We start from the raw sequence: 26,707 nt of genomic DNA, 5'->3' as shown, positions 1-26,707 counted from the left end.
AGTCTCACTCTGTCTCTTCCTCTCTCTCTCCTCTGCATCTCTCTCTCAAGGAAGCAGATCCTCAAAGACTGGGTACTGTGTATTCCTGTTGGCCTAAGCAGGGGAAATCCAATCTGATTAGATTAGGGTGGATGTAAGTGAGCGGCCAGGGATTATACACCAGATGATGGCACACACAACCCGATTACGCTGTGACTCAGAATAAAAAAAATATGAACAGTGGCCAGGATTTACAGTCAAAAGCAGCTGCTGCTAAATTTACATTAAAACATGCTGTTTGGGAAAATGCACAAGGTTACATTTTTCAGCTGAATAAACATAAAGTACCATTGACTCAAACCCTTTTGCTCGCAGCGATTCTACATTCTCAGTCTACCTCTCTTCTCTACCCAATGTTAGTATAAAAAACACATTTGAGACGACTACTTAGCATTTTAGCATCATTTCATTATACATTCTATTTTTCCTTTTTCGTGTGACTCCATGATTTGACATTTGGAGATGCATTTGCATATCAATTACACTATTTTCCCTTTTCTCCCTTCAGTCGCTCTCCTATTTCCTTCTGCATCTTAATGAGGCGGATTTCCCCTCCTCTCGCTTTGTGTTGCAGCACCGCCGCCCAGCACGAGTCAATACACACCACATGTGCTAATCAATGCGGCTCCACTGGCAGAAATGGTGACAGGAAACATTCAGTGAATTGACTTGTGCAGTTGTGAGAAATGGCTGATGACTAATTGGGGAGGAAAAGCAAGAGCATATTGCCACCCAAATGAGATATTGTTCCATTACTGCCGCGCCATATCATAACAAAATCAGCAGCAGATTCACACGCCCCCCCCTAACATACACTTACTGCTGACACACAAACACATACATACATATACATATATATATATATTGCACACATCTACATAGACACAGTCACATCAAAAGCTTGCTTTTTAATTTTTTTTTTACTGTGTTTGAAAACATTGGCTGCCCTTTCCTATCAAGATTCCCCTCATCAAGCCTTGTGTTGGCCCTAGCTTGCCCCCTTGTCATTAAATGCACCTATGTTTTGTTCGTAATCTTGCCCCTCATCCACTGTTCTTTATTTTGTTTCATTGTTTATATAGTCTCTCCTTGTTCTTTGCCCTGAACTGTTTCTACTCATTTTTTGTGTTTCACTTCTGTCTGTTAGGTTTGTCCCTGTTCTTCAACCCTGTTGTATTCCTTATTTTGCCTTCCTTTGTCAGTTCATGGATTTCCCCTGCTCTGGTCGTTTCTGCCTGCTGCTTGTCTCTTTATAATCAAATCCGACTGTAACTCACAAATGCATGCTGCCTCCTTCTCTGCCTTGCCAGCCTGATTGTTATATTTACAGTATGGGAGCATTTCAGAAAACTATTTTACATTAACTTACATAAAAGTTATCACAAGTTCTTTATCTGTTAAATGATCATTTCTCAGATGCAAGATATTTGTTTGTTCAGAAATGCAGAGTGAATACAAATAACAGACAATACAATAGGCAGATCAGTATTAATTGTAGTTATAATCCAATACCTGCTTTGGCTAATATGTCGTTGCTGCCCAAAAAATTATATATATATATATATATTAGCAAGGACTTTTGGAGAATTTCTATTAACCACAGAATATAAAACACAGCTGATGTTTAAGAATGATGTAGAAATGTAGAAAAATAAAAACTGAAAAAAAAAGATATAAAAATATTTTAAACCAGATGCTAGGTGCCTGAGACTTTTGCACTGTACTGTGTATTGGAACAACAGTATATTGGAACTAAACTCTGCAGCTCATTTTTTTACACTATTTGAAAAATCCAGCTGCCCTTTAGATGGTGTGACAAAAAGAAGCAGACCAAAATTACTTGAAATACAACCTTTTTACATTATCTTCATTATCTTTTACATTATCTTCAGTTAGGAATGTTTTTTCTTTGTCCTAAAGTTACCATTCTGGAGGTTTTATGACAGAGACAATAAAATACAATACATATTTGCTTCAATATGATTAGTCTGCAGTACCTTGATAGTTTTGGTTTGAAGTCTGAGTCCATTTAACGTGTTGATGGCTTTCTCTGCGTCCTTTGGGTCAATGTAGTTGACAAAACCATATCCAAGGCTCTGTCCTGTGAGAGAGAGAGAGAGAGAGAGAGAAAGAGAGAGATAACATTACCTCTTTATGGCATTAGCGTGTGTGAGTGGTGCAATTTTGTGTGCGTGTGTGTATATGTGTGTGGGCATTGAGGATAAGCTTCCATTGGAAACCTCTGACAGCGTCTTGGCTTGAATTATTTTGACTGAACATCCTCTCCCTGTCGTGTGTGGCTGAGAACTCTCGGCAGCCATCAGCAGTTGTTTGACTTGAGCTGAACCCCTGCAGCAGCAGCAGTGGGGTTTGCTAGCAGTGCTTCTCTTCTCCTTATTGCTTTCTTTAAACATCTCGCCACACAAGTGCAAGAAAGCTCCGCAGAGGAGCGCCGCACTCATCCTCATTAATTGAAACAGACAGACTTACGTCCACAGTGCACACATAAAGTGAATGGTAAATGCGAAATGGAGCTATACTGGCCCAATTGGCAGAAAAGCACAAATTGAAATCTGGGGGCCAAATGGAAGAGGCTCTCGCTGTTTTGGACAGGAAGTCCACCCTTTCCTCTCTCTTTTTGTCTCTCTGGATAAGACCAGATCTTTATGCTGTATTATATTAGTATTAGTGGAAAAGATATTTGCAGATTATTGTACTGTGGTTACTACACTCTTTCTGGCTTGCTGCAGTCTTAATAGTGTAGTGAAATGTGTGTGTTTATGTATTAGGCTAGTGAATAAAAAAGAGGACACTTCCCCATGATACACATTTTACAGTACCATAGATACAGTGACAAGCCCAGTGAACAGTAAAATTGCAAATAGCTCCTCCCCACCCTTCACACCCAAACCAAATTAAATTAAATTAATCAGCTTAATTATAGTACTGTGCAGAAGTCAGAGACCACAACTTCATTTAATTTCTTCAGGTTGAGGTCTGGGTTCTGGAGTGGTCATTCCATTGTCCTGAGAACACAAGCAGCTTCTGTGTTTGATTTGTTGAAACTTGTCTTCTTTTTTGTTGATTTCCTTTTCTCAGTAACAGCTTCATGACAGCTACACATCCTTTCAGACTCATACTGTTGAGTTGTCTTTTCACAGTGGAAAGATGGACTGACATACCTTTGGATTTTTTTCCAATCTGACATAAGATTAGTGCTTGATTTACTTAGATCTTATTTCTCTCAAAGATTTAAACTTTAGCATTATTTAATAGTGATAGTTTTAGTGGTCTACCTGGTCTTTCACTTTTCACTAACTCTCATAAACTCAACAAATAAGTAACACACTTTTTAGGTCATGATTGGAAAATTGATTCTTCAAGTTCAACTTCAATATATATATATATATATATATATATATATATATATATACACATACACAATTTGTTTTGCATTGTGTGCATATATCTGCAATGGACTGGCGACCTGTCCAGGGTGTGTCCTGCCTTCTGCCTGATGACCACTTGGATGGGCTTCAGCACCCCCCATGACCCAGATGGAGAAGCGGCTTAGAAGGTGTGTGTGTGCATATATGCAATGCAGAGTGGAGGGTAGGAAAGGTTATAGTGAATGAAGTGAACTTCTCAAATGGTTTTATGCAGAGCCTGAAGGATGAGCCGTGCTGTGGTTAATGATACACGCACATAACAGTGCTATGCATATCCTTCCCCACTTCCTTGATTGCTCCAGTGCAGTAAGCAACATATATACACACACACACACGTATGTATATCTATATCTATATATCTATCTATATATATCTATCTATATATATATATATATATATATATATATATATATATATATATATATGTGTGTGTGTGTGTGTGTGTGTGTGTGTGTATGTATATATATATATATATACATATACGTGTGTGTGTGTGTCTGTGTGCGTGTGTGTGCGTGTGTACACATGGCCCCACCAGCTGATGCCATTTCTACAGCAGAGCTAGGCTGAGGTTATCTGTCACCGTTCGTTTCAGCTTTTGCCTAGGGGTAAAGGGAAGCCAACTGAGGCAGCAACTACTTCAGTCACAGGAATTCCACCCACCAGCATAACAAACACACACACGCTCAAAAGATTAACGGAGGAGAGCTCAGCAGGAAGCCAGAACCAGGTTCTTCACTCAAGATAAAACACCAGCGCATGTGGCACACACTCACAATTGAGGACAGTCCTAATTGTAATATTTGCAATGTAATGAAAGAGCGAGCCTCAGTGTTTTCATCAATAATTTATATTTATGCAAATGTTTTATTAGTTTCTTTTGAGCCCATAAAGGGCAGCAACAGAAAAAAACTGCCATTTTCTAAAACAGGAGGGGGGGTGGGTTGGGGGCATCTCAGCAAGGTTTGAGGTCTTTATTGTAACATCCAGTTCTGTGCAAAAGTCAGTGACTACCCTCCATTTATTTAATTTTCGGTCAAAGCAGCCATTAAGAACAAATTATTCATTTTTCAGTAGATATGTCTGAGGAGACTAGATACAAGATAATCCACTTGCATAAGGAAGGGGAAAATCAGAGGACAGTAAGTGGAAAAAAGTTTCCAAAACATATTTTATATGAGGCACAGCAAAAATGGGACTCCTAACAACCGTGCAAGACCTGGTAAGCCACCAAAACTGTCACCATTAGATAAACAGCACTTAAAGTTTTGCTCTTTGAGAAACAGAAGAATATCAAGCTCCAGTCATACTTTAGATCTGAAAAAATCTACATGTATTTCTGTCCATTTATCACTGTGAGAAGACCACAAAGATGTAGCTGTCAAGAAAAATAAGAAAAAAAACTTGCTATTCAAACGAAGGTCTTCTCAGAACAATGAATTGTTCTGGCCAGAGCCTAGACCTTGACATCACTGAATGTTTGGGATTACTTTGGGAATGTTTGGGCCATGAAAAGCAAAAAATGCAACCAACTTTTAACACTGAACTTCTGAAGGGTGAAAACTGTTCTTGCAGTTTTATTTAAAAAAATGAAAGCTCCAAAAAAGAATGGAAGCTATAATAAAGGCAGAGTGAAAATCTGAAGTATTTAGTTGTTGAGTGTAATTTTCTATTAAATATATTTCCTGCTTTTTTCCTGATGCTGAAAAATGAATAACTTGTATACAATAACTTGTATGTGACAGTACTGTAATTGTTTGGATAATAAAAGCAATACATTGCTTCAAACAAAGCCTAGAGATCAGCAGCATGAATAAAATGTTACATTAATTCCCCTGCAACAAAATGCAGAGTCAAAACTTCAAAGAAAAGATGGAAATGTCAGCTGCCTGAACTCTCTCTCTCACACACACACACACAAACACACATTCATACTGTCTCTCTCTCTCATGCACACACACAAGCGTGGGAGAGAGCCGTGTACAGATTGTGGGCCAACATAGGCAGGCTTGGCTTCCACTGTCACAACACAAGCTCTCTCAGCATGCACACAGCCCAGCAGGCTAACACACCACACTGCAGCTTCTATCTTTCTCTCATATACACACACAAAACATAAAACACACAATGCATGTAAACATATGTACACACACACAGATTCCCAGAATTCCCAATTCTTCACACTTATGTACCAGTAAACAGGTAAGCTAATGTACAGCGCAAGCACAAAAGTGAGTACTCTTCAACATGAACAGTGTGCTAAACTCTAACGTAAATTCATTATTGAAGATGGAAAAATCACAAAGAATGATTCATTGCTACACAAGCACCCAGGTACCCAAAGGTCTACCTACTCATTCAATCTTTCATCAGATCTACGGGAGAAATGCTCTCATTAATGATTCTATTGTTTAGACACCTAACCACGCAGAAAAAAGTCCATTCTTCTACACTCAGTGGACTTAACGGAACATACAATATATTAGTTTAATACAAATTAAGTATTAATAACAAGGACCTGAGCAAAGGATTAGAACTGTGGAAAGTGGAAAGATAAATTACTTAGGATGCTGCAAAAATCCTATGGGAAAATAGGCAGTAAACATTTGCAAATGGAATATTAACCCAATGTTATTTAATCAGACTAATGGATACATTAACTTATATATCATAATTGTCAATTAAAATTCCAAAAAAAGATGAAATGATACATTGCGCTTTTAATGAGCTTTTAATGAACATACATCTCCGTATTTTCCTTGACTTTCTAATCCCCAGCAGGATAGCCGCCTAGCCATATAGTGAAACGTTTGAGAGGCATCTACAAATACATAAAGTAAAAGAATAATAGCATTCAATGAATATTGCATTTTTTTCTTTTTTGGATGGTAAAGGGTTGTGTTTCAGGCAGAGGGTATAGCTAGAGAGTCATCTCTGTATGAGTGTGTGTGTGTTTTTATTCCTAAGGAAGATTATGTGTGCATGTGTTACTGATTCTAATGAAGGTGTGGAAGATCTGTGTTCCTAGGTAAAATACTGATCATTGTTTTCATTAGATATGACACCATTAAGCGATTTTTCAATCACATATCCACTTGGTCACTGATGATAATGAGGGGGCAAGGGAAAGGGTAGCATCACCCCAGATCATCTTTTTGCTTTGTGCCCCATTATATAAGCAGAGAGGAGCAGCCTAGAGGTTTTATCAGGGGAACCTGTAGCTGCCTGGAGCCTCTAGCTCCCCAGTGAAGATCTGTCAGTCCTGCATTGTTTATAAACACAAGCACACAAACACCACTTAAGCTCCTTTTTTTATATACTCTGGCACATTGTTGCTTTTGTAACAAAACATTTCTGAAAAGATAAATTCACAGAAGAAAGAAAAGACCGGTGTTTTCAAAACTGGAGTTCAAAAATGTATTAAAAGTATAGAAAAAATGGACTCCTAACAACAGTGCAAAACCAGGTAGACCACTGAAACTGGATAAACAGTTATTAAAGCTTTCATCTTTGACAGAGAAGAAAATCAAGCTCAACTTTTGCTTCAGGTCCGTAAGAATCCACAGGTGTCCATCCTCCACTGTGAGAAGACAACTCAACACTATGATGTGTAGCTGTCAAGAACATGAGATCATGAGAGGCAGATCAAGTTCTAAGACTCAGTTTTGGAGGTATGGAAAATATCCCTGAAGATGTCTGAAAAAACTGAAAGCAAGTCTTCCAAAAATAATGTGTTTTGCTTTTTTTCAGGTTATGAAACTGTACTTAATGGCAATTTTCACTAGAAATTTAATAAATGAAAGGTAGTCTTACTGTTGCACAGTACCATAAATGAAAGTGAAGATTTCATGTTAATTTTTACCACACACACACACACACACACACACCTCCTAAGCTGCTTCGCCTCCTGGGTCATGGGGGGTGCTGAAACCTATCCCAGCTGTCATTGGGCGAAATGTCCAGGACAGATTGCCAGTCCATCGCAGGGTATAATTGTGACCATTCATCATGAGATGTTCACAGCATGTGCATTCAAATGGTATAAAAATGTGTTTGATATGTCAGTGATATTAGATATGTGCCTACAAATAACATGCTTCTTTTTACTCATCGTGGTGTACTATCTTCCGTAAGCTGTGCCAAATGTCATATTTGAGAAATGTGAGTACTTCTAGTAGCATGGCAGTCTATTCTCAAATTCTTCACACTAGACTGAAAATTTGAATAATTTCAATCCCGGTCTTTGAATGATTTGAATTTTTGAAACATCATTTAAAGGTCCAGTGCTTCCATTGATTGAGAATGAGATGGAAACTGAGTTAAACACTACACTGCCTGCAGCAGTCTCCTCCTTCCCCAACTCTCCGGCAGCCATGTTATGCCTGCAGTTTCACTCGGCCTGTGTTTGAGTCAGGTGGCAGAGATAAAGCTGAAGCTAGCGATTGTGTGGGGAGAAAGAGCAGGAAGAACAGCTCTGCACAGAAAACATGACAGTTCTCTGAGCATCTGATGCTAACTCACCTTGATAGCATGAAGCTCCCTGGCTACAAAACAAGGAAATGTGTTTGGTCAGTCTTAAATTTAGTCAGATTTAGGATGTGGATGGCAAAAAAAAAAGGGGGAAAAAAAACCTCTTCAATTTGTCAAAACAAATGTATCACCACTGTTTCCTGCCTGACATTTTGCCCTTGCTGCAACAGCATCTAGGGGGACAGTACTGCTTCCATGTTGAACTTCACCATTTCAAAGCCTTTATGTTCCAGTAACAGCAGTACTGAAAACATAAAAATAAAAAAATTCATTTATGTCTAGTCTGAACTAGTATTACTCAATTTGAGAATAAGGTATGACTTGACTTTTCTAATTTGTTCAGTAATCTTCCATCAAAGGAGACTAGGGCTTGAGTGGAGTGTAATTAGATAATGCAGTGTGTTATGATATAAGTCTGCATTATAAATGTTGTTTATCATTAGCTCTAATGGCTTTAATTCAGCCCATTCGTGCTACATAAGCTACATAATTCACTCAAGGCTGGCTAAGTGCTCTCTCAGACAAAAGCTAAAAGCTGCTCACTATATTCTGATTGAATTTTCATTAAAGAGTCGTATTCCTTTGTGTGCCTCTCTTAAACACATTGGCTTACCTGGAACTTGCAACACTGCTGGCCTATTGACTGAAAAGCCCATAGGTGCCAACATACGAATGATTCTGGATGCCCATTTAACACAAATGCAAAAATTTAGATCAACTGAAGTACTTTGCTTCATACATAGCAATGCTACTGCAGTATTATGTTGTAGTGACAGCTATAAAGTTCTTGAAATATTATTTATGTTTCACTATAAATAACACAAGGTAAGACCGTAATAACAAATTTTAATATTAGAGTAATAGATTTGATGTTTTTTAGTTCTAACTGACCTGTATTGAAATACACATGACAACATTATAATGACTTTGGAAACAGAGTTTGGAAATGTGTGGGCATAAATGATACAGCTCTAAGTTGGCAGATTAGAGTTTACTGCAAATCCTACTTGATCACAGACAGGAAAAAAAAACTGCAGTTGCTCATTTCAGTTCCTTAGGTTATTTTTGATTTTATCTACGAAAACTAGGACATTTCATTTGTCTGCCATGCATATAGACCAAGGCACTGTGACAGTAATTTTTTTATTTCAAATTCGCCTTTGAAACTCAATGTTCTACTTCTGCAACAAGCTGAAATGTATTATCATTTGATGTTTTAGCAAGAATATTCTTAAAATAAAAGTTCCTCAATGGATAAGAAATGGCTTGGACAAACCTTTAATCGGTATTCAACCTTTATATTATGTTTCTTTGAACTTGCATATCTCATTTACAAGGGGTGTTTAGGGATTGAACAGTGGTTCCTCTAAGGCACAAGCCTCTTTGGCACCGTTATTTTTAAGGACAAATGCAAGAAGGTGTCTTTAGCTTATCTACTGATTAGATGATGATGTGGCTCATGAAATCTGGTACCTTAGGCCCAGCTTTTAGATAACCGTATGGAAAAGAACCTTCATGAAATGATATTCATGATATTTATTAGACTTGTCTCCCTGGGATTTTCAGTGGCTCATGATATCTACTGACAGGCTCTGGACTTCAGAAGCTCTTCACGTTCAGATCAATTTTATCAACCTCCAGCAGTTATCTGCCACATATCGTACACATATCTGAATATATAGTGTTCTGCTAGTAAGCAACATGCAGAAAGCTGATGTGAAGCTGTCAGCATTTCTGTCTGGCAGGCTAGTGGAGCAGCTGGAGGACGGAGGAGCCTCCCGCCCCCGGTTCTCCCTCTCCCCACTGAGCTGGAGCCTACGGCAGCTTGGCGTGGAGCCCAAATTGTGTGGGCTGTTTGGAAAGATGTGTGTGCTGAGCAGCCCCTGTGAATCTGGGACACCCCAATGAAACGACGTCAGACCCCCGCACACGAGACGGTGATGCTGGCAGGCACCCCAAGGGCTTCCTGGAAGCCCACGTGGAGCTGTGATGTGGAGCTTGTGGTTTATGCTAAGCCACCATCCAGTGCTCTTTTATGGCCTGAATATGGCGTAGGTTTTTAAAGCATGTAGTGTTAAATCAGAGCCGTGTGAGAACATGTAGTAGGAGGAGATTCAATTCTTAAATCCAATCGGAAACTCGTACTTCCAATAATCCCTATACCACACAAACACAGCAGCAAAAGTACAATATACGGCCACAATAGAACATATGCCCATTACATAATGTTAAATTGTGCTCTTGATATATATTGAATCCTATTCACTGTGTACACAAAGCAACTCTCTACTTTTGTAGTTGGCAACATCCTCAAATATGGATTCTCATTAATGACGTTTTTGAAAAGAGCCCGTATCACAACAAAAAAAAAATTGATAGTTTTTGTCCTGTGTACATTCTTCTCAAGAATGCCACTGAATTATAAGGTCATTAAGTCAAGTCAAAATATGAATAAATTCTACAAGCAAGCTAACATCAGTAACCCACTGTTTAGATGTAAACAGAGTCTTTCAGAGTGGTTTGATGTGAAATGGTAAATTTTAGATAACTTTATCTTTACAGTGGTGGTGACACGAACAATAAGTCACAATGTCTACAACACCATCCAGCTATTTTATTTACCATCCAAAATGACCAGTGAACCTACACGTCTTCTGAGTTTTTATATGTAATGTTGATGATAATAAAATAGTAGACAATCTGAAATAAGCTTTGAGGACTATTCTGCTTTGGAATGCTCTGCATGTGTATCCTGCCTTCCACCCGATGACTGCTGGGATAGGCTCCAGCACCTCCCGCGACCCTGAGGGAGAAGCGGCTTAGAAAATATGTGCGTGTGTATGTGTGTGCTCTGAGTGTATCTCTCTACCACAAACAAATTTACATTTTACACTAAGTTGATCTCAACACTATGAGAAAACAAGGCATGAGAGTGTTCATTCGTTAATTCGTAACCATTTTGTGCAACAATTTCTGTTGAAGAGGGAGCTCTTAGAGCCATTAAACACCTCAGATGTCTGGTATGTATCACCACCTCTGTGAACAATTTTGACTCCTGTCATGCTGTCTTAAGCGGAGCATCTTTACTTATGAGGACATTTTGCTGGAAGTAACGGAACATGGAATTTTACTGTTGTGTGAAGGTAAGAATACTTCTATAGCTACATACATCAGTTATAACATTAAAACAACTTGGGTTCTACACCCATTGTCCATTTTATCAGCTTCACCTGCCATATAGGTACACTTTGCAGTTCAGTTACTGTAGTCCATCTGTTTCTTTGCATACTTTGTTAGCCCCTTTTCACCCTGTCCCTCAATGGTCAGGATTCAAACAATACTACCTGTTTGTATTATTAGGGTGGTGGATCATTCTCAGTACTGCAGTAACACTGACTTGGTGGTGGTGTTGCAGTGCGTTTTGTGCTGGTCTAAGTGGATCAGACACAGCAGTGCTGCTGGAGTTTTTAAACACCTCTGTGTCACTGCTGGACTAAGAACAGTCCACCAACGAAAACTATCCAGCAGTGTCCGATGGGCAACATCGTGTGACCACTGATGAAGGATTAGAGGATGACCAACACAAAAAGTGAAGCAACAGATGATCTATCGTCTCTGACTTTACATCTACATGGACCATCAAGGTAGATGTGTCAAATAGAGTAGAAAGTGAGTGTTTAAAAACTCCAGCTACACTGCTGTATTTGATCTTTTTATGCCAGCGCAACACACACTAACACAGCACCACGTCAGTGCCACTGCCGTGCTGACAATAACCCATGGTATGCAGAGAAACAGATAGACTAAAGCCTGTAACTGTAGAACTGCAAAGTACACCTTTATGGTAAGTGGAGCTGATAAAATAGACAGTGAATGTAGAAAAAAGAAGGTGATTATGATGCTATGGCTGATCACTGCAGTATTTCAACATTAATTATATGACAACACAAGCAGCTCAACTTGTATCCACTTACTACCAAAGTTATTTGACAAAGCTTGCTGACTTGTATGTGGTATTTTGGTGAGGTTGTTAGTATTATAATATCAGCTCAATGCACAAAAGTGTTAGCTGCCATGTAACATGGATGCAGCATTCTTTTTTGTTTTAGACTAGTTAATAGCCTTTTTAAAAGGAGTTAAGTATTCTTTTAGGAAACACAACATAATGAATAGCGTCATCAATGCCACATGCGCTAGACATATACAGTAATAGATAATATCTAACCTGTCATCTCATTCGACAGTCATTTGCATTGCTTGGGTGCTGCGGTGTGTTCAGTTAAAAGATAAATTGTACAATGTTTTAGTTATTCTGTGATGCACTGGGAAATTCACTCCTTATTTCCCCAGCCAAATGTCAGGTATGGAATGTTGATTTATTCTCATTGTGGTGTTTGTCGGAGGAAATGAGACGGTGAAGAAAAGTTCATTGTCAGACAATGTAAATTGGCTTCGGATGCTTTTAGCTTGAATAACAATTACCCGTTCCCCCACGCTCTCACTATGCTGAAATTGGAATTCATCAAGGCATCACATTAATTGTCTCTCCAGCATTCGAATATTCATGATCTCCACTTATGAGCGCCACCCCACGTACTCTTCTGTCGCACCTGTCTGTGTGTAACATCTATCCTTAGAAGCTCTATGTATAGTTCCTTCACTTTAATTTTGTTATGCTGATTAAAGCGCTTGTGAAATGCTACTACGCTATGACGAGAGGACATTTTCATGTTTCATTTCTCCAGCATCAGACAAACGTTCTGCATGTTTGACACAGAGGTTTTTCACACGTTTTGGAGCTATGCGCCGCTCACCGAGGTGTTTCAAGCCTGACTGTGCTTTAGCAAACATCAAGCTCCATGAATTTTTCATGCCACTACATCTGCTTTTTCCCCCCTGTTTCGCTCCGTATTGTCAGCGTAATTGCACGAGCTTCGGCACAGCGGTTGAGTCAGGTGGAGTACCACGCTGGTCTGAAATCAGATGGCGGTACTTTGCACCCGTCTAGTACGATGATTGTGCTGCATACTCTGGGTTCAGATCAGGTGCGTGATGGAGCTGCTGTATCTGTTGGTCCAAGGTCAGCTGCTGGTCAAGTTAGAGGTACTTTCAGTTATATCAGTGGTCCCCAACCCTGCAGTCTCAATCACCATCTGCCACATCTGATCCAGCTAATTAACATGTTTAGATGCCCCTGATTGGCTGGATCAGATACAATAGTGTTAGGTAAGAAGGAAGCAGTGTTTTGCAACTAAACTCTGCAGGAATGTAGAAAGGAGGGTTAATGACCACTGAGCTAGAGCTTTAATCAGGCTTGAAACATTTAATCTGAATATACTACGACAAAACCAGTGACTGGATATGCTGAGTTAAGATCTACATTCCTAGTTATAGCACCTGTTTAGTTACCTTTGCAACAACAACAGTCATTGTTAGATAATCTGGAAACAAATAAAAAATGGAAAATGGACACGCAAAAATAAAAATATGTTCGCATTTGTAAACAAAAGAGGAAACAGTATAATTCATCATGATTTGAAAGTGCTGAAAAGAAACAATAAGTATCTCCAAAATAACTTTACATGAGAAAACAAAAATGTTCTTAATGTTTAATGTATGTTAATGTAAAGCAATTGTGTGCTGAGTAATTTTAAAGCACTTCTATTGGCGTATTGATCATGAAATTTCCACATAACATAAATGACAACTTCTGTGTTCAAATGATGTAGAAAAATAAAAATCGACAAAAATGAAGACTTTTGTTTGGACAGCAGCAGTTTGACATTAAAACAAATGTAAAAGAAACAGAAGGGTAGATGTACTGATAGAGAATGAAGAACATGCAAATGTAGTTCATTGCTTAACTAACTGTAATAAACTACAGAATTGCTTGTAAACGGCACCGCTAAACGCTAATAATAACTGTAGACTGGTGGACAAATTCCAATTTAACCTAAACAGGATTACATGCAGGGTGAAATCCAGTAAAAGCAGGAGCTGTGAGAAAAATATTTAAGAGAAATTTAAAAGAAACTATGTCCAACCTGATTAAACCTGATGTGAACAGTGGATTTCAAGTCCTACATTCAGCTTTGAATCATTGTGCTCAGGTCAGCTGCACGACAGATGGCGTGCGAGTGGATATGTATACCTGAACAAGCAGCCACAGAATGCAGGAGGCTCTTTGATGTCAGCTACATAAGTGTTAAACACAGTCTGAACTGATGGCAGCATCACTTCCTGTGCCAAGCCATTAAACTCCAGCCAAAGGAGTCTGTAGACTGGGCAAGAAAAGAAAAATAATGAAGGGAAGTTGAAGGCATCAAAGAAGCCTGGGGGACAGGAGGTGCATGTGTGCGCCATTCGATTTTCTTTTCCAAGAGACAGGTAGGAACACTGGCTTGAGACAGAGAGAGAGAGAGAGAGAAAGAGAGAGAGAGAACATGCGAGAAGGATGGAGAAAGGAGCAGTTTTTCATTTTTAATCGCACAGTAATTGTTTACTGCTCACAGAACATGAACAGATGACTTTTTCCCTCCTCCTCAGATGGAAAATCACAGACACAATCAATTTGTTGCTCTGCATGGGTGTGTTTTCCCTTTTCTGCCTTTTCATTATAAACACAGGCACATTCAAGGTTTTTCCTGGGGAAAATGCAGTCAGGAAAGTGGAGAAAATGGTCCATGGAGTTTGGAGATTTGGAGAAGTAACAAGGATCCAATCGCTGCCCATCCTCTCACCGGACTGGCTCCAATCAGTCGTTTCCATTATCTCAATGCCGATAGCCAGAAGTGAATAGTCTTTCTAAATGTATTCCATTAAAAGTTTTTTATTCGAGATGCTGCCGAGCCCATAAGAACATCACTAGACTCTCCCCACGGCCTGTGTGTTTAGCCCTTTTATTAGCAGCGAGCCGAGAGGAGCTGAGGCGGCAGCATTGGCAGAGGATGTGTGCGTTTTTGACTAGGGGGATTTTTAGCTTGATTCAGGCCTTTAAAAACAAAGACTTTGCACTAAGTTAGCAGCACAGCCATCTGTTTTGGTCGTTGCCTCAAACAAATCCTCAATGTAATGACTTTTAAAATGCTTTCCCCACCCTCGAAGCTGGAAAGAAATAGCTTCCGTTGATGGAATTTACAAAGATGAGGATAAATATTGACCCTAACAGCTAAGCTATGCGACTTACAAAACTAAAACTAATTTCATTTTGTTTTTTCTGCGAAGCAGAGATAAAAAATTAAAGAAAACATTTTTGCCAGTTGATGGAGCATGGGTGTGTGGCCCCTATGCGTGTATCTCTGCATTAAATAAAAGATTAAGCCTCAGGTCTCTGGCGCATTGCACACACAGCGGAGAGGCGAGAGGAGCTGTGTGTGTGTGTGCATGCCAGAGGAGATGGGTAAACAATCTGTGGTGGCACTTCAGTGGGCAGCAGTCAGCCAGGCCTGTCAGGGAGCAAGAGCGCTAGCCTCGGCTAAGGCTAACTCATCCGCCTGGCGTCTCATCAAAGCTGACAGGAGTAAGGGAAAGAGGAAGAAAGGGGAAGAAGAGGCCTGTCTGTTACGGAGCAAAGGCCTGCCTGTTCTCACCTTGTCGAGGGAGCCGTCGCTGCTGCTTTTGAACTGCTTTGTAAAAGGTTTTCTCGTATATGTCGAAGTGCATTGAAAAACAGGGCGGAGCCAACATCCGTAGCCTGTAGATGAAAGCCCGGCACTGTGCTTGGGAAGATTGATCTGGTCAAATATTATGACATCAAGCCTCAGACGCCATCCGTGCTCTAATACTGCACCTCTCTCTCTCTCTCTCTCTCTCTCTCTCTCTCTCTCTCTCTCCCTCTCCCTACTATACCTGTGACTGTAGCTAATGATGGTAGCAGGCTGAGCACACAGGCTCCTGGCGCTCCTCTCTGTTTCTCAAAGAACAAGTGCTTAGTTAGTCTAAAAACTGAGAAATTGCACCCATGGGAGGGGAGCCACAGATACGTATAATGGGGGGGGGGGGGGGGGGTGTAGAAGAGTATTTATAAAGTTCTGTTCCCTCCAGAGCCAATTTGGAGACCCCAGTGGAGATAAGCACAGACCACGGATCTGAGAACAGGCTGCCTCATGCACAAAAGTCTCTAACCGCGCACGCTGTCCCTTAATCCTTCACAGAAATTCATTACCTCAATACTAATACCCATGTTTTATCATACAAGCAAGTTCCTCTTTCATTTGATAAAGTGATGTTTAATAAACTACCTCAGTGTTGTTCACATAAAGTCCTCAAGGGCCACAACGTTAATAATCTCACTCTGACACCTCTCTGACTTCTGTATGTGGTTTTGATACTGCCTGACAAACTGTTATCTATAAAAATGGACATTAAATGATTACATTGCAAGCCAAAAACAGCCATAGCTATTTTAAAAATGGGATTTTTATCTGTACTTTCAAGTCATACAGTGTCAGAACCCACATAAGGGAGTCTGTTTGAAATGTCTTACCATCCCAGTTTAAGGCAAGTGTGCAATGACTTAGGCTCAGTTTGCACACTGCTAACTAGAAGCTAAATTAGCCTCATACAAAACAAAAAAGTAAACTTTCAACACATTTTATACATATCATGGCTGTTCAACTGCATTCAGAGGAGAGCAGCAACTAGCTAAATTTACTCAGTTATACACACTAAAGTAAGATTTTAATGGATTCGGTACTTTTCAGAGTATTTTCAGGTCATTATACTTTTACTTGTACTTAAGTACCTTTGTGAAGGCAGTCATGTATTTTTTACACAGTCATGAGCTTTTAGACACTAATTCCTTTTTTTTTATTAATTCCAATGTCTTACAGTGGTGACCGTGTATATATATATATATACATACATATACATATACATATATATATATATATACATGGTGACCGTGTATATATATATATATATACACACACTGCTTTCCTTTTGCTCACACCTCTGACTTTTGAGGTTTATCATTTTACTTTAGAAAAAAGAATCTCAAAAAGAAAAGAAGCATAACTAACTAGCCGATAGATGCTGGATGTGTTCTATTGCAGTTCTATAAGTTATACAGTACTTAAGTAGTTTTCTGACTTGATACTTCCTTTACTTTTTACTCAGAATGTTTTTGGAAAGGGCCTTTTACTTGAGTCACTATTTCACAGAAGTAACAGTACTTTTTCTTGAGTCTGGGTTTAGACTCTGCCCACCTATGACCACATTTAGAACAGGAAAAAAAATTAATGCTATTTTAAATATTAAACAGTGTTTTTAATGGTATGGATGCCTAGGACTGTTGAGCTGAAGGAAAGTATACTCTGAAAATTTATCTTGAACGTGATGCTATCCATAGCTATCACTCCTGCATGGTAGGACCTACTGATGATATCCTTGCTTGACCATCTGATTTCTTGGCAATGACATCAATGACTCACGACTTGTGGTCAAGAGCCAGTGCAGTAACTCTCTTGTTTACAATGTCCTTTCTCACTGGGCTTTATGACCACCACCCCCCTCAAATCTCCCTCCCTCTCTTTGTTTAAAAACCAGCGGCTTTAGGCTCGGCCTTGCTCTAATGAGATTATCCAGAGCAAAGTGTCACTAAGTAGGATATAAAATGGAAGCCATTATCTGGCATTATCTGCTAGCAGCCTCCCCATCCATCTGTGTGCCACCCACATAGCCACTAGTGTGGGATTAGGGCTGTGATTAGCAGGGGAGTGCTGCTTAAACACCTCAGTGCCCTCTCTCTCTCTCTCTCTCTCTCTCTCTCTCTCTCTCTCTCTCTCTCTCTCTCTCTCTCTCTCTCTCTCTCTCTCTCTCTCTCTCTCTCTCTCTCTCTCGGCTCTAACTTGCTTCCCCGACTTCATAATCAGCAGAAGGAAGCCCCAAGATCAAGAAGTACTGCCACAGGACCATATTAAAACATGCCAGAGCCTCGTCTGGCCTCCTGATCACTTCTCTTCAGACCTTCTTTGTGAGGGAACTTCATGAGGCCTTCCTCTCATCACTCAATTTTCACACCCAACTGGAGGCCTTGTGTGAGATTTGATTACTTTTATTTCGGTAACGTAGTGGAAATGAATTGAAGATGTGATGATGAGTGCATGAGGTAGGAGGTTGCTATATGTGCACGTTTTTCCCCACTCTTTAACCTCTGTTCACATCCTTCAACAAATCAGTTCACCTACATAATAATAATAATAATAATAATAGGTGAGAATTTTGCTCCCCTGCCCCCTAACTGACCTATACATGCTCTGCCCACGAATACATTCTTCTGTAGCTACTGCTGCATAGTTAGACAAGATTCACAGAAAGCTAGAAATAGTTCTGTTTTTGCTAAATACCTATATGTAATAGTACTTTATACATTCAAATCATATAATATTCACTGCATATGAAAAGACGCACTTCAAGCTATCTAGCTCTTTTAGTTATTTTGGTGAGTTGAGTTAATGTTATCATAAAATACATTTCATGCTTTGGCTGTTTCCCACCTCACTGGTTTTGTTTAGCTACAACAACATAGCCCAGCTTAACTGGACAGTTCACATTATGTAATGAACCTAAACATGGCCCTCTCCTCTCAGTACCTGTGATCTTGTCGCGGACCAGCTTGCAGGACTCGATTTCTCCAATGCTGCCGAAGAGGCTGCGGAACTCCTCCTGGGTCATGTTCTGGGGCAGGTAGTTGACGATAAGGTTGGTCTTGCTGTCGTCATTGGAGCCGCTGGTCTGCATGGGCGATGGGCAGCTGCGACTGTTGCTCGAGGGACCGTTGGCTGTGGCCGGATTCGGCCCATTTGTCACCTGAGGCTCCATGTTGCTGATTATCTGCGAAGAGCACGAGCAAGAAAAGCAAAATTGAAGGAGACAGCTTCTCTCTTATTATTACAGATACATGCTTAAACAATAAGGTATTTGCTAATCTTGTGATACAGATATTTAAACAATAACAATTTCTAGTCATGAGATCTAGGTTTTAAAGACATAGATTAAGCCTAGTCTTTGACTAAATTGCACTGTCATTGTGGATTATCCATTGACAGTGCTTTTTAGTGCAGGACCAGGCTTAGTCTGAATATAAACACCTAAGTACACCCCACGCCACTGCGTAAGAAATCAAATAAATAAATTTACATGTATGTATTTTGTCTACTAAGACTTATCAGATCTGTATTACCATTAACAGCACAATTTTAATTATCAAATGTTTATTAAGTATAACTTCCTTTAATAAAGTACAGCACAAAGGCTGGATGGATGTTCCTGAGCACTTGCACCTGTTCTACAATTTTAACTGACAAGCACAACAGAATACACAGTTAAAGGGCCCATATCCTACATACAATTTTCTTCTATCATGCTTTACTTTTACATGAACATTGTCCAATCTCTCTTTATCTCTTTGAAATAAACATGCTTTTTGCTTTGTTTTTGCTACTGTGCCTAGAAAAGTTATATACGTAAATGAGTCCTGTTGTGATGTCAAAAAACAACAATTTCAGAATCGGCTGATTTGTCATCTTAGTTTCCGTATGTGGACTATATGAACTGAATTATGTTCACATACTACATGAAACTAAAAAAAATGGAAATGAAGTTTTATTATATGGGCCCATTAACACTACACATGGTACAGCCATGGGGAAAATGCACTATTCTCTTTGGTTTTCTTTCTGTATAGGTGATTATTTGTGAGTTTGGCTTTGTGTTTTGAAGCTTGTCTCGGTGTGACAGTGAGCCCCTCGGTCTGATCTGCTGTCAGAGTGACCTGTTTGGCGGGCGTTTAGCGGTGCGCTTCCAGAGCAGGTGTTTGAATGCTTTGTGTTGGCCCTGGGGGAGACACAGCTGAAGAAGCTTTGCTTGTCTGCTCCAAACACTTTATTTTAAGATCCCTTATACTCTGCCACTAAATGTATGCAGCTATTAGCATAACGGGTGTGGGTGCGAGGGTGAGCATATGTGTTTAATTTCATCACTCAACTCTTTTTGGTGGGGGTAGGTGGCTACGGTAATGTCAACTTCTTGTTGCTTAAGGTTTCTAACTGTGTGTGTGTGTGTGTGTGTGTGTGTGTGTGTGTGTTTTGAGGCTGTCCTGAGGGTTGCTTTCTTTAAAAGCTGCTCTCCTGTCAGATGTACTCAGGGGAAGAAACAACAAAAATACGAGGTGTTGGAAAACTTTGAAGGCTTCACTTTAGCTTTTGCTCCTTTTCATACCAAAGATTCTGACCCTGGAAGACAGCATTACACACTGTATGCACACAGAACCTTGATGACTTTCTCATCGTGCGCAGGGTGTTTCAAAGTGACGGGATTTTAGGAACTGGCCACGGGGACTCGCAGGGGCAGCAGTCACTGTCAAAACATTTTAGTTGATGCTAAAATGCATTTTTCTTTTTTAAAATTCCCCTCGAAAGAAACAAATATAAATCAAAACTGGCTGAACTCGACCTGATTGTGACTAGTTGCAAGCAGGGCTGTTACCCAACCATGTTTAATATTCAGCTCTGCCTCTCTGACTGGCTGTGGTGTAATTCATATCGAGATCTAGAGCGAAGATGGAGGGGGGGAAAAAACACCCTAATGTTTCCTGCTGATGGATTCAAGAGTGGCAAATAATAGAGCGGAGAGGGGAAAGCTGAGATCTAAGCCAAAATACAGCCGCTGATATTTTTAGCTGTTCAAAAAATATTCTGTGTCTGTTCTCTGAGGCTTGGTCCTCTCTTATCAAAGTCGGCATATTTAGAAAGGTTAACGAAATTAAATCATGTGGAAAATTGTTTTCCTTTTGGTCTTATGCTAGGCCGGAGTTTGCATATCGATTATTTCTGATAACAGAATAAACAGAAAGTTAATTTTTACATTGTGAAGGTATAACTACATTGATTTAAAGGGCTCATATCCTATCATATTTTATCTCCCATTATACCTTATTAAATTAAACAGGCAAAATATACAGGCAAAACAGGGAATTAAACAGGCTGTTTTTGTTACTGTGGACATAAGACTGATATATTTAAGTGATCTTTGTCTTGTATTGTAGCTCATTCAAAAAACAGTCTGGGCTGAAATATTCCTTATAATTTGACCATGAAGAGGCATGGCTAAACTACCATAGGCCTACTAGGGGGATTTACTGCTTGCAGCTTAGTTTCCATATATAGACTGGGAGTGAGACATTTTGCAACAATGTTTACATACAACATCAAACGTTTTATTTTTTTATTAACAAAAGAGAATTTAGTGCCTTTAAATTGACAAATTCTACTACTATTCTAATACTAGTGTATACATCCCTCAGCTAAGACTAAAGATTCTTAGCTGAAAACTAATTGCAGGCAGGATATGTGGGAGACTTTACAGTCTCTCATTTGAGACTTGCATTTAAATTGATTTTTTTCTTTTGTCTCAATTTTTCTGTCTCTGCACACACTCGCAATTTCCAATATGACAAAATGATGCCTACAGCCCAGAGGACGCTCATGTGCAAAGCTCTGCCGATGCACATGTAAATTATGCTTTTGACAGTATGCACAGCACAGTGAGACAGAGACACACAAAGGGGTAGTCACCATTTCAGCACGACTGGACTGCTGTGTGTGTGTGTGTGTGTGTGTGTGTGTGCGTGTGTTTGGGTGGGCATTATTAAGCCTATTTACATCTCCTGCTGTGTACCATTCTGTCAGAAAAAAAACACTTCCAACCCAACAGAATGTGAGCTTTAAATATTAAAAAAAAAAAACTCAAAACAGACCTGGCTGCCCATGTCACAATTGCCAATTAAACTCTTCTCCTCCCACCCACTCTCCTTTACTACCCACTCCAGAAATGCCCCTATTGTCCTCCAGCACTTTAACTACTTTCCATCTTCCACTATGCCCCAGGGTGCTGAGGAGGGCAGTGTTTCTACCATAGGATCTGCTGCTGCTGACAGTGACCCTGTGCTGCTGGTCTGGGATCAGTTTTACATTTACTCTAATGATCAATGGAGTAGCCTACTACTATGACAACTTATGCAACCTTTTATATAAACTAGGGGCTGGTGGTGACCATTACTGAGTTTAACTGTGTAAAATTACTGTCGGTTGTCATCTGCAAATTTGTCAGTTTCATAATCTCAGATAAACGGCAAAAACCCATGGCATTCAATAATATAAATAATGTGCCACAGGGGTGGAACATCCTTTATTGCGCTAATAGACATAAAATAGTAGTGACTAGTCTGTAAAAAGCCTTATCAGAAAACCAAATACTCAAATGTGCTTCACAGGAAAAGCCACTGTATTTTATCTAAGTGTTTTCGCAGATAGCGATGAAACTGCAAGCAGTAAATATTGGCTGACATTAAAGGCCAACTGATATATTGGTCAGGTACTACTTTAAACATGGCTGGGGGATATTGTGGTAACACTTTCTTGAAGTGCAGTTTTCATAAGTCTACACAACAACTACATAAGCCTTTTTACGACAACTGAAACAAACCTAAAGTCGCATGCAGAAAATATGAATATACCTGTTCAAATTACACTCTGCTGAGTGAAAGTAAGTTAACACAGGAAACAAAACTTAAAGCACTTTTCTTCAAATTTAATGCACAATTTCTTAATATCTATTTATGCTGCATTTAACATATTGGAAAAAAAATACACATTTATTAAGGCTTACTCCACCAAGCATCAACAAGCAACCTTAGCTGAAATTAAATGACATATAAATAAACAAAAGTAGCCTTTGCAACAGCTGCTACTTGTTGGAATAAGCCTTTCTAAAAGTTTCTGCAGGTTTATGTCAGTTTGCCATTAAAGGTTTATGTAAGTGTCATGTGGTCTTACAAATGCTGTCTGTCAGTAAAATGCTATATATAGTATAAAGTATGCTAAATGGTCATCATTAATATGTGCACTGTTTAAGCTCATAAAGGTCAGCAATAGAATATGGACTGTGTATAAGGTAAACTGTCTCCAAATTGAGAACATACAGTACAAACAGCCTCAGCATAGAGGTCAGGATATAGTGTTCTCGGAGGCAGTCAGGCTCTCTCTAGGCAGGCCTGGCTGGGTCTGGTGCAGGCAGAGTGAGAGAGGAAAGCAGGCAGAGAGAGACAGGCAGGCTAAGCCATCACAGAGGGCTCGGTGTCAGCCTGAGGACAGACATCAGCTTCTCTCTGATTCAGCTGAACAGCAGCCCCAGATTACACTCCTTTATTTCCTCAAACGCAATGGCAGATCTGCCGACTGTTTCTGAATGCTGCGCCGCTCCGCTCGGGTGTGTGTGTGTGTGTGTGTGTGTGTGTCTATGTGTGTGCCTGAGTGTGTGCAAGTGGGAAGGAAGTGGCTCTGCCACTCTGCCTTACATAAGTGCCTTAGAGAATGTCAGGATGGGGATAAAAATACAGGTTCAACCAGTCTAATGTCCCTGAGTCAAGCAGATCCAGAGGTATGTGTGTGTTTGTGTGTGAGTGTGCATGTGTGTGTGTGATGCGTTTCAGTGAGTGTCTGCGCTACCTGCCATTTAAACAGTGCACTATAATGGCCTTATTAGCAGTGATGCTGAAATGTCAGGCTCTATTCTAATATGTGTTTTCACTGGTTATGCTCTCCGGTCATTAGAATAGCCTGAGGGCGTTGCCTGTCTCGGTGCAAGTGTGATCTTATTTATGTGCCCTACATCAGCAAAATCTAGGAAGAAACAAAATATGGCTCTAGAAAATGAGGCACAGGTAGAAATGAAGGAGATGGCTACATCAGTATATTTTTAAAATGTGCTATATTTATGAATCTGCGCATCCTTAATGGCAAGGCCTCAATCCTAACAAGCTAGCTAGCGCTGCGAGCATGAGAAGAGCAAACAAATTTCTGACTTTACATAAAAGTTGTCAAAATCCGCAGTGTAAGCCATGAGCACAAAGGCACCCTTGACCCTCCAAGCCCCGGGCCGCAGTGCGCACGGCCTTTATCTACCCCAGCATACGGGAGGCAGCAGGGCAGCAGCAGTTATGGTGGTAAAAATGGCAGTAAGTGGGTGGCAGTCTCCTTACCATCTTTGGCTGTGTCAGCAGTCCTTTGTCAGCCCAGCCCTGGAGCTGCGGCAAGTCTGCCTGACGCCACTGAGTCTCTGTCGATCCCTACAGGAGGGGGGCAGGGTCAATATTCAGACAGGCCTATTTTCTCTTATACCAAACCACTCTACACAGCCAGCCCTGACGGTCTCCAGGCACACTAAAACACACAGGCGGCTTTTCGTTTTGGACCTTGGGAGAAATTTAGTCAGCACCTCCTCCGTAATGAAGTATGTGTGGGGATGATTTGATTCAATTGTGAGCTGAAATTTGGCTCGATTCACTTAAATTTTTATCCATATCAGGGTATCTTAAAGTGGCTGTGGTCGCAAGGTGGCTTTATGGAATGTTTTATGGCAATCTAGGTATTTTATTCTCTGCTATATTCTTTATATTAGAAAAATGTTAGAAACTATGTACTACAAATGTTGCATTAGCAAGCAAAAGCTCTTAAACAACAAAAAAAAAAACAGTATGAATCTTCCCTGCAACCGCCAAGTTCCTAAGGCAGATCTTTTTCTTGAGACGAACCAACCTGGGAATGCCACAAATCACAGCCGAAGCCATGAAGCCAGCAGCAAAAACAGCCAATTTAGGAGGAAAGGAGGACTCTGAACCTAACCTTTCCCTCAGACGGAAGGGACAGAGAAGGTGTGTAATGGGAGCCATCCAGAGCTCGATGATGGAGGATACACTTCAGCATCAGAGAAAAAGAAGGGGAGGGAGGGGAGGAAACCCTGTCATCAGCACATCCTTTAAGCGTTAGCATGGATGCTAGGGCATTTTAGGTGCAGGAGAAAAATGGACTGTCGGCTAAAGTGGGGAAGGGAGAGGAAAGGAAAAGGCATTGGGAGTGGGGGTGGGAGTGGCTGCTTCGCTAACAGCTAACAGCTATTGCTGCAGTGCTCTAGGGGCAGGGGGGCTGTAATTTGAAATAGAGAATGGAGTCCAGCTCAAAGGGCATTTGGATTTTTTTTTTTTTTTTTTTTGATGTGCCACCTTGGTTTTAGCTTTAGTGAGGACCGCAGGGTATGACATCACATTCTTATACCTATGGTAATGAAACATAGTGCACATTCATCTTTCAAAGTAATTTAAAGAGAATTCATATTACGTTGCTCTCTGGTCAGGCCTCTACCACACATTATCTGCATGAACCAAATGCATAGCTACTGATAACACGTGCAGAATGATTCTTCAAGGTGAGAATATAAGGATGACACAGCCAACTGATGCACCAGATTTGGGCGCATCATTCACAGTTTCTAAAAAGCAATCAGTCACTCTGGTTTCTAGCAGAAGGACAGATTAATGTCCTTAGATAACAGGAGGGAGAGGACAGACTATAAATGAATTCATTCTCTATTTTCACTGACCTTTTCTCCAAGCTTCTGTGACTCAAACTGTGAAATATGAGATAATGGTGGAATACTTCTTTTTGTTCTAGCTGACTGTCTCAGCTCTCTAAAGCTATCTCTATAACAGAGCCTGTGAAACATCTGCTATTGTCCACCATGATTATGCCACAGAAATAAACACGCATACATATTAATTCATAGGTGTTTAACATAATTACTTACTGAGACTCTTTTCATTTACAACCCATTTTGCTAGGGATTAGCAGCAGTGTACCATTTCCTTATCGCTTCTCTACAACGATTTCAATCCAAGATAACCCACATTCCTTTTTCACACAGTTTTAAATTTACATCAAGAAAATGCATAGACTTTTGTGAACAATACAAACTGGACAATGGTCTTAAATTTACATTAAGGAAATACAAAGGCTTTTGTGAATATTACAAGCTTGACAACTTGCAGTAGAAAGAAATGCGGGCTAATATTGTTTCCCAGTTGGAGCTAGCATATTGCAGAGAAGTGATAAGGAGAAAGGCTGCTTGCAGTTCTGCTCAAGCCTCACAGTATGGAATATAATTTTGTGAAAAAAGGGCTCGGTAAGCAATAATTGTACACCATCTTATGGCGTGCATGGCTAAAATGGAAGCTTGCAGTTTTGAAATGAAACCAACTTGCATTGTAGCTCTATGAACAGACTTGCAGTTGCAGTAAAACTACGTAATCATCAAAATGAATGTCGGGGACAAACAACTCGGTCTTGACAGAAAGTGTGTGATAAACAGCAATTTGCCTGAAGAAGAATGGGTCTATTCTTTATGCGCATTGTGGGAAACATATGCATTTGAGTGGGCAAATTACAATATGAGTAATGACAGATGCAGCAGAAGCATTGCTGAAGATTTTGATGGCGATATAGGAGATCATTCTTAAACATGCTCCCTGTGTTTTCTCTATCTCTCTCTCTCTCACACAGACACACACACACGCTCGCACACATATATACTCATACAACTGCCAGTGAAACATTATTCATATCATCAGTACCAATATAACAAATACTCTGTACTTCATGTCATGTACGGTAATATATATATATTTATCTGGTAAATCTGGTAAAATGCAGAACCTGCAGAACTAACCTAGCAGATCCTAATCTAGTTTAACTTAACTCCAACTAACCTGACCGACCCGTCACAATCACCAGGCTTGTATCTGAACAAGTTCAGCCACAAAATGGACGACCAGTAAAACATACCGTAATTTTTTTGTA

At 40.0% G+C, this 26,707-nt stretch overlaps 1 protein-coding gene across 9 annotated transcripts in view; it reads right to left on the bottom strand.

Moving 5' to 3' along the window:
* The window catches only part of elavl4 (ELAV like neuron-specific RNA binding protein 4), a 97,372-nt gene that overhangs the window by 30,941 nt on the left and 39,724 nt on the right, over nucleotides 1–26,707 (bottom strand). For 8 of the 9 annotated variants that reach the window (XM_017693534.2, XM_017693532.2, XM_017693535.2 and 5 more), the window contains 3 exons: nucleotides 24,058–24,144; nucleotides 18,611–18,851; nucleotides 2,037–2,140 (listed from right to left, as the gene is read on the bottom strand). In XM_017693534.2, the coding sequence (XP_017549023.1) occupies nucleotides 2,037–2,140; nucleotides 18,611–18,851; nucleotides 24,058–24,144 (432 nt within the window). The remainder of the gene's footprint in view (nucleotides 1–2,036; nucleotides 2,141–18,610; nucleotides 18,852–24,057; nucleotides 24,145–26,707) is intronic. The other variant, XM_017693540.2, reaches the window with a different exon arrangement.

The sequence above is a fragment of the Pygocentrus nattereri genome, chromosome 28 (genome assembly GCF_015220715.1).
Source record: "Pygocentrus nattereri isolate fPygNat1 chromosome 28, fPygNat1.pri, whole genome shotgun sequence".
In the NCBI taxonomy this organism is placed as follows: Eukaryota; Metazoa; Chordata; class Actinopteri; order Characiformes; family Serrasalmidae; genus Pygocentrus; species Pygocentrus nattereri.
Note: the sequence above shows the minus strand (reverse complement) of the source record. Positions and strands in the feature narration are given on the sequence as shown.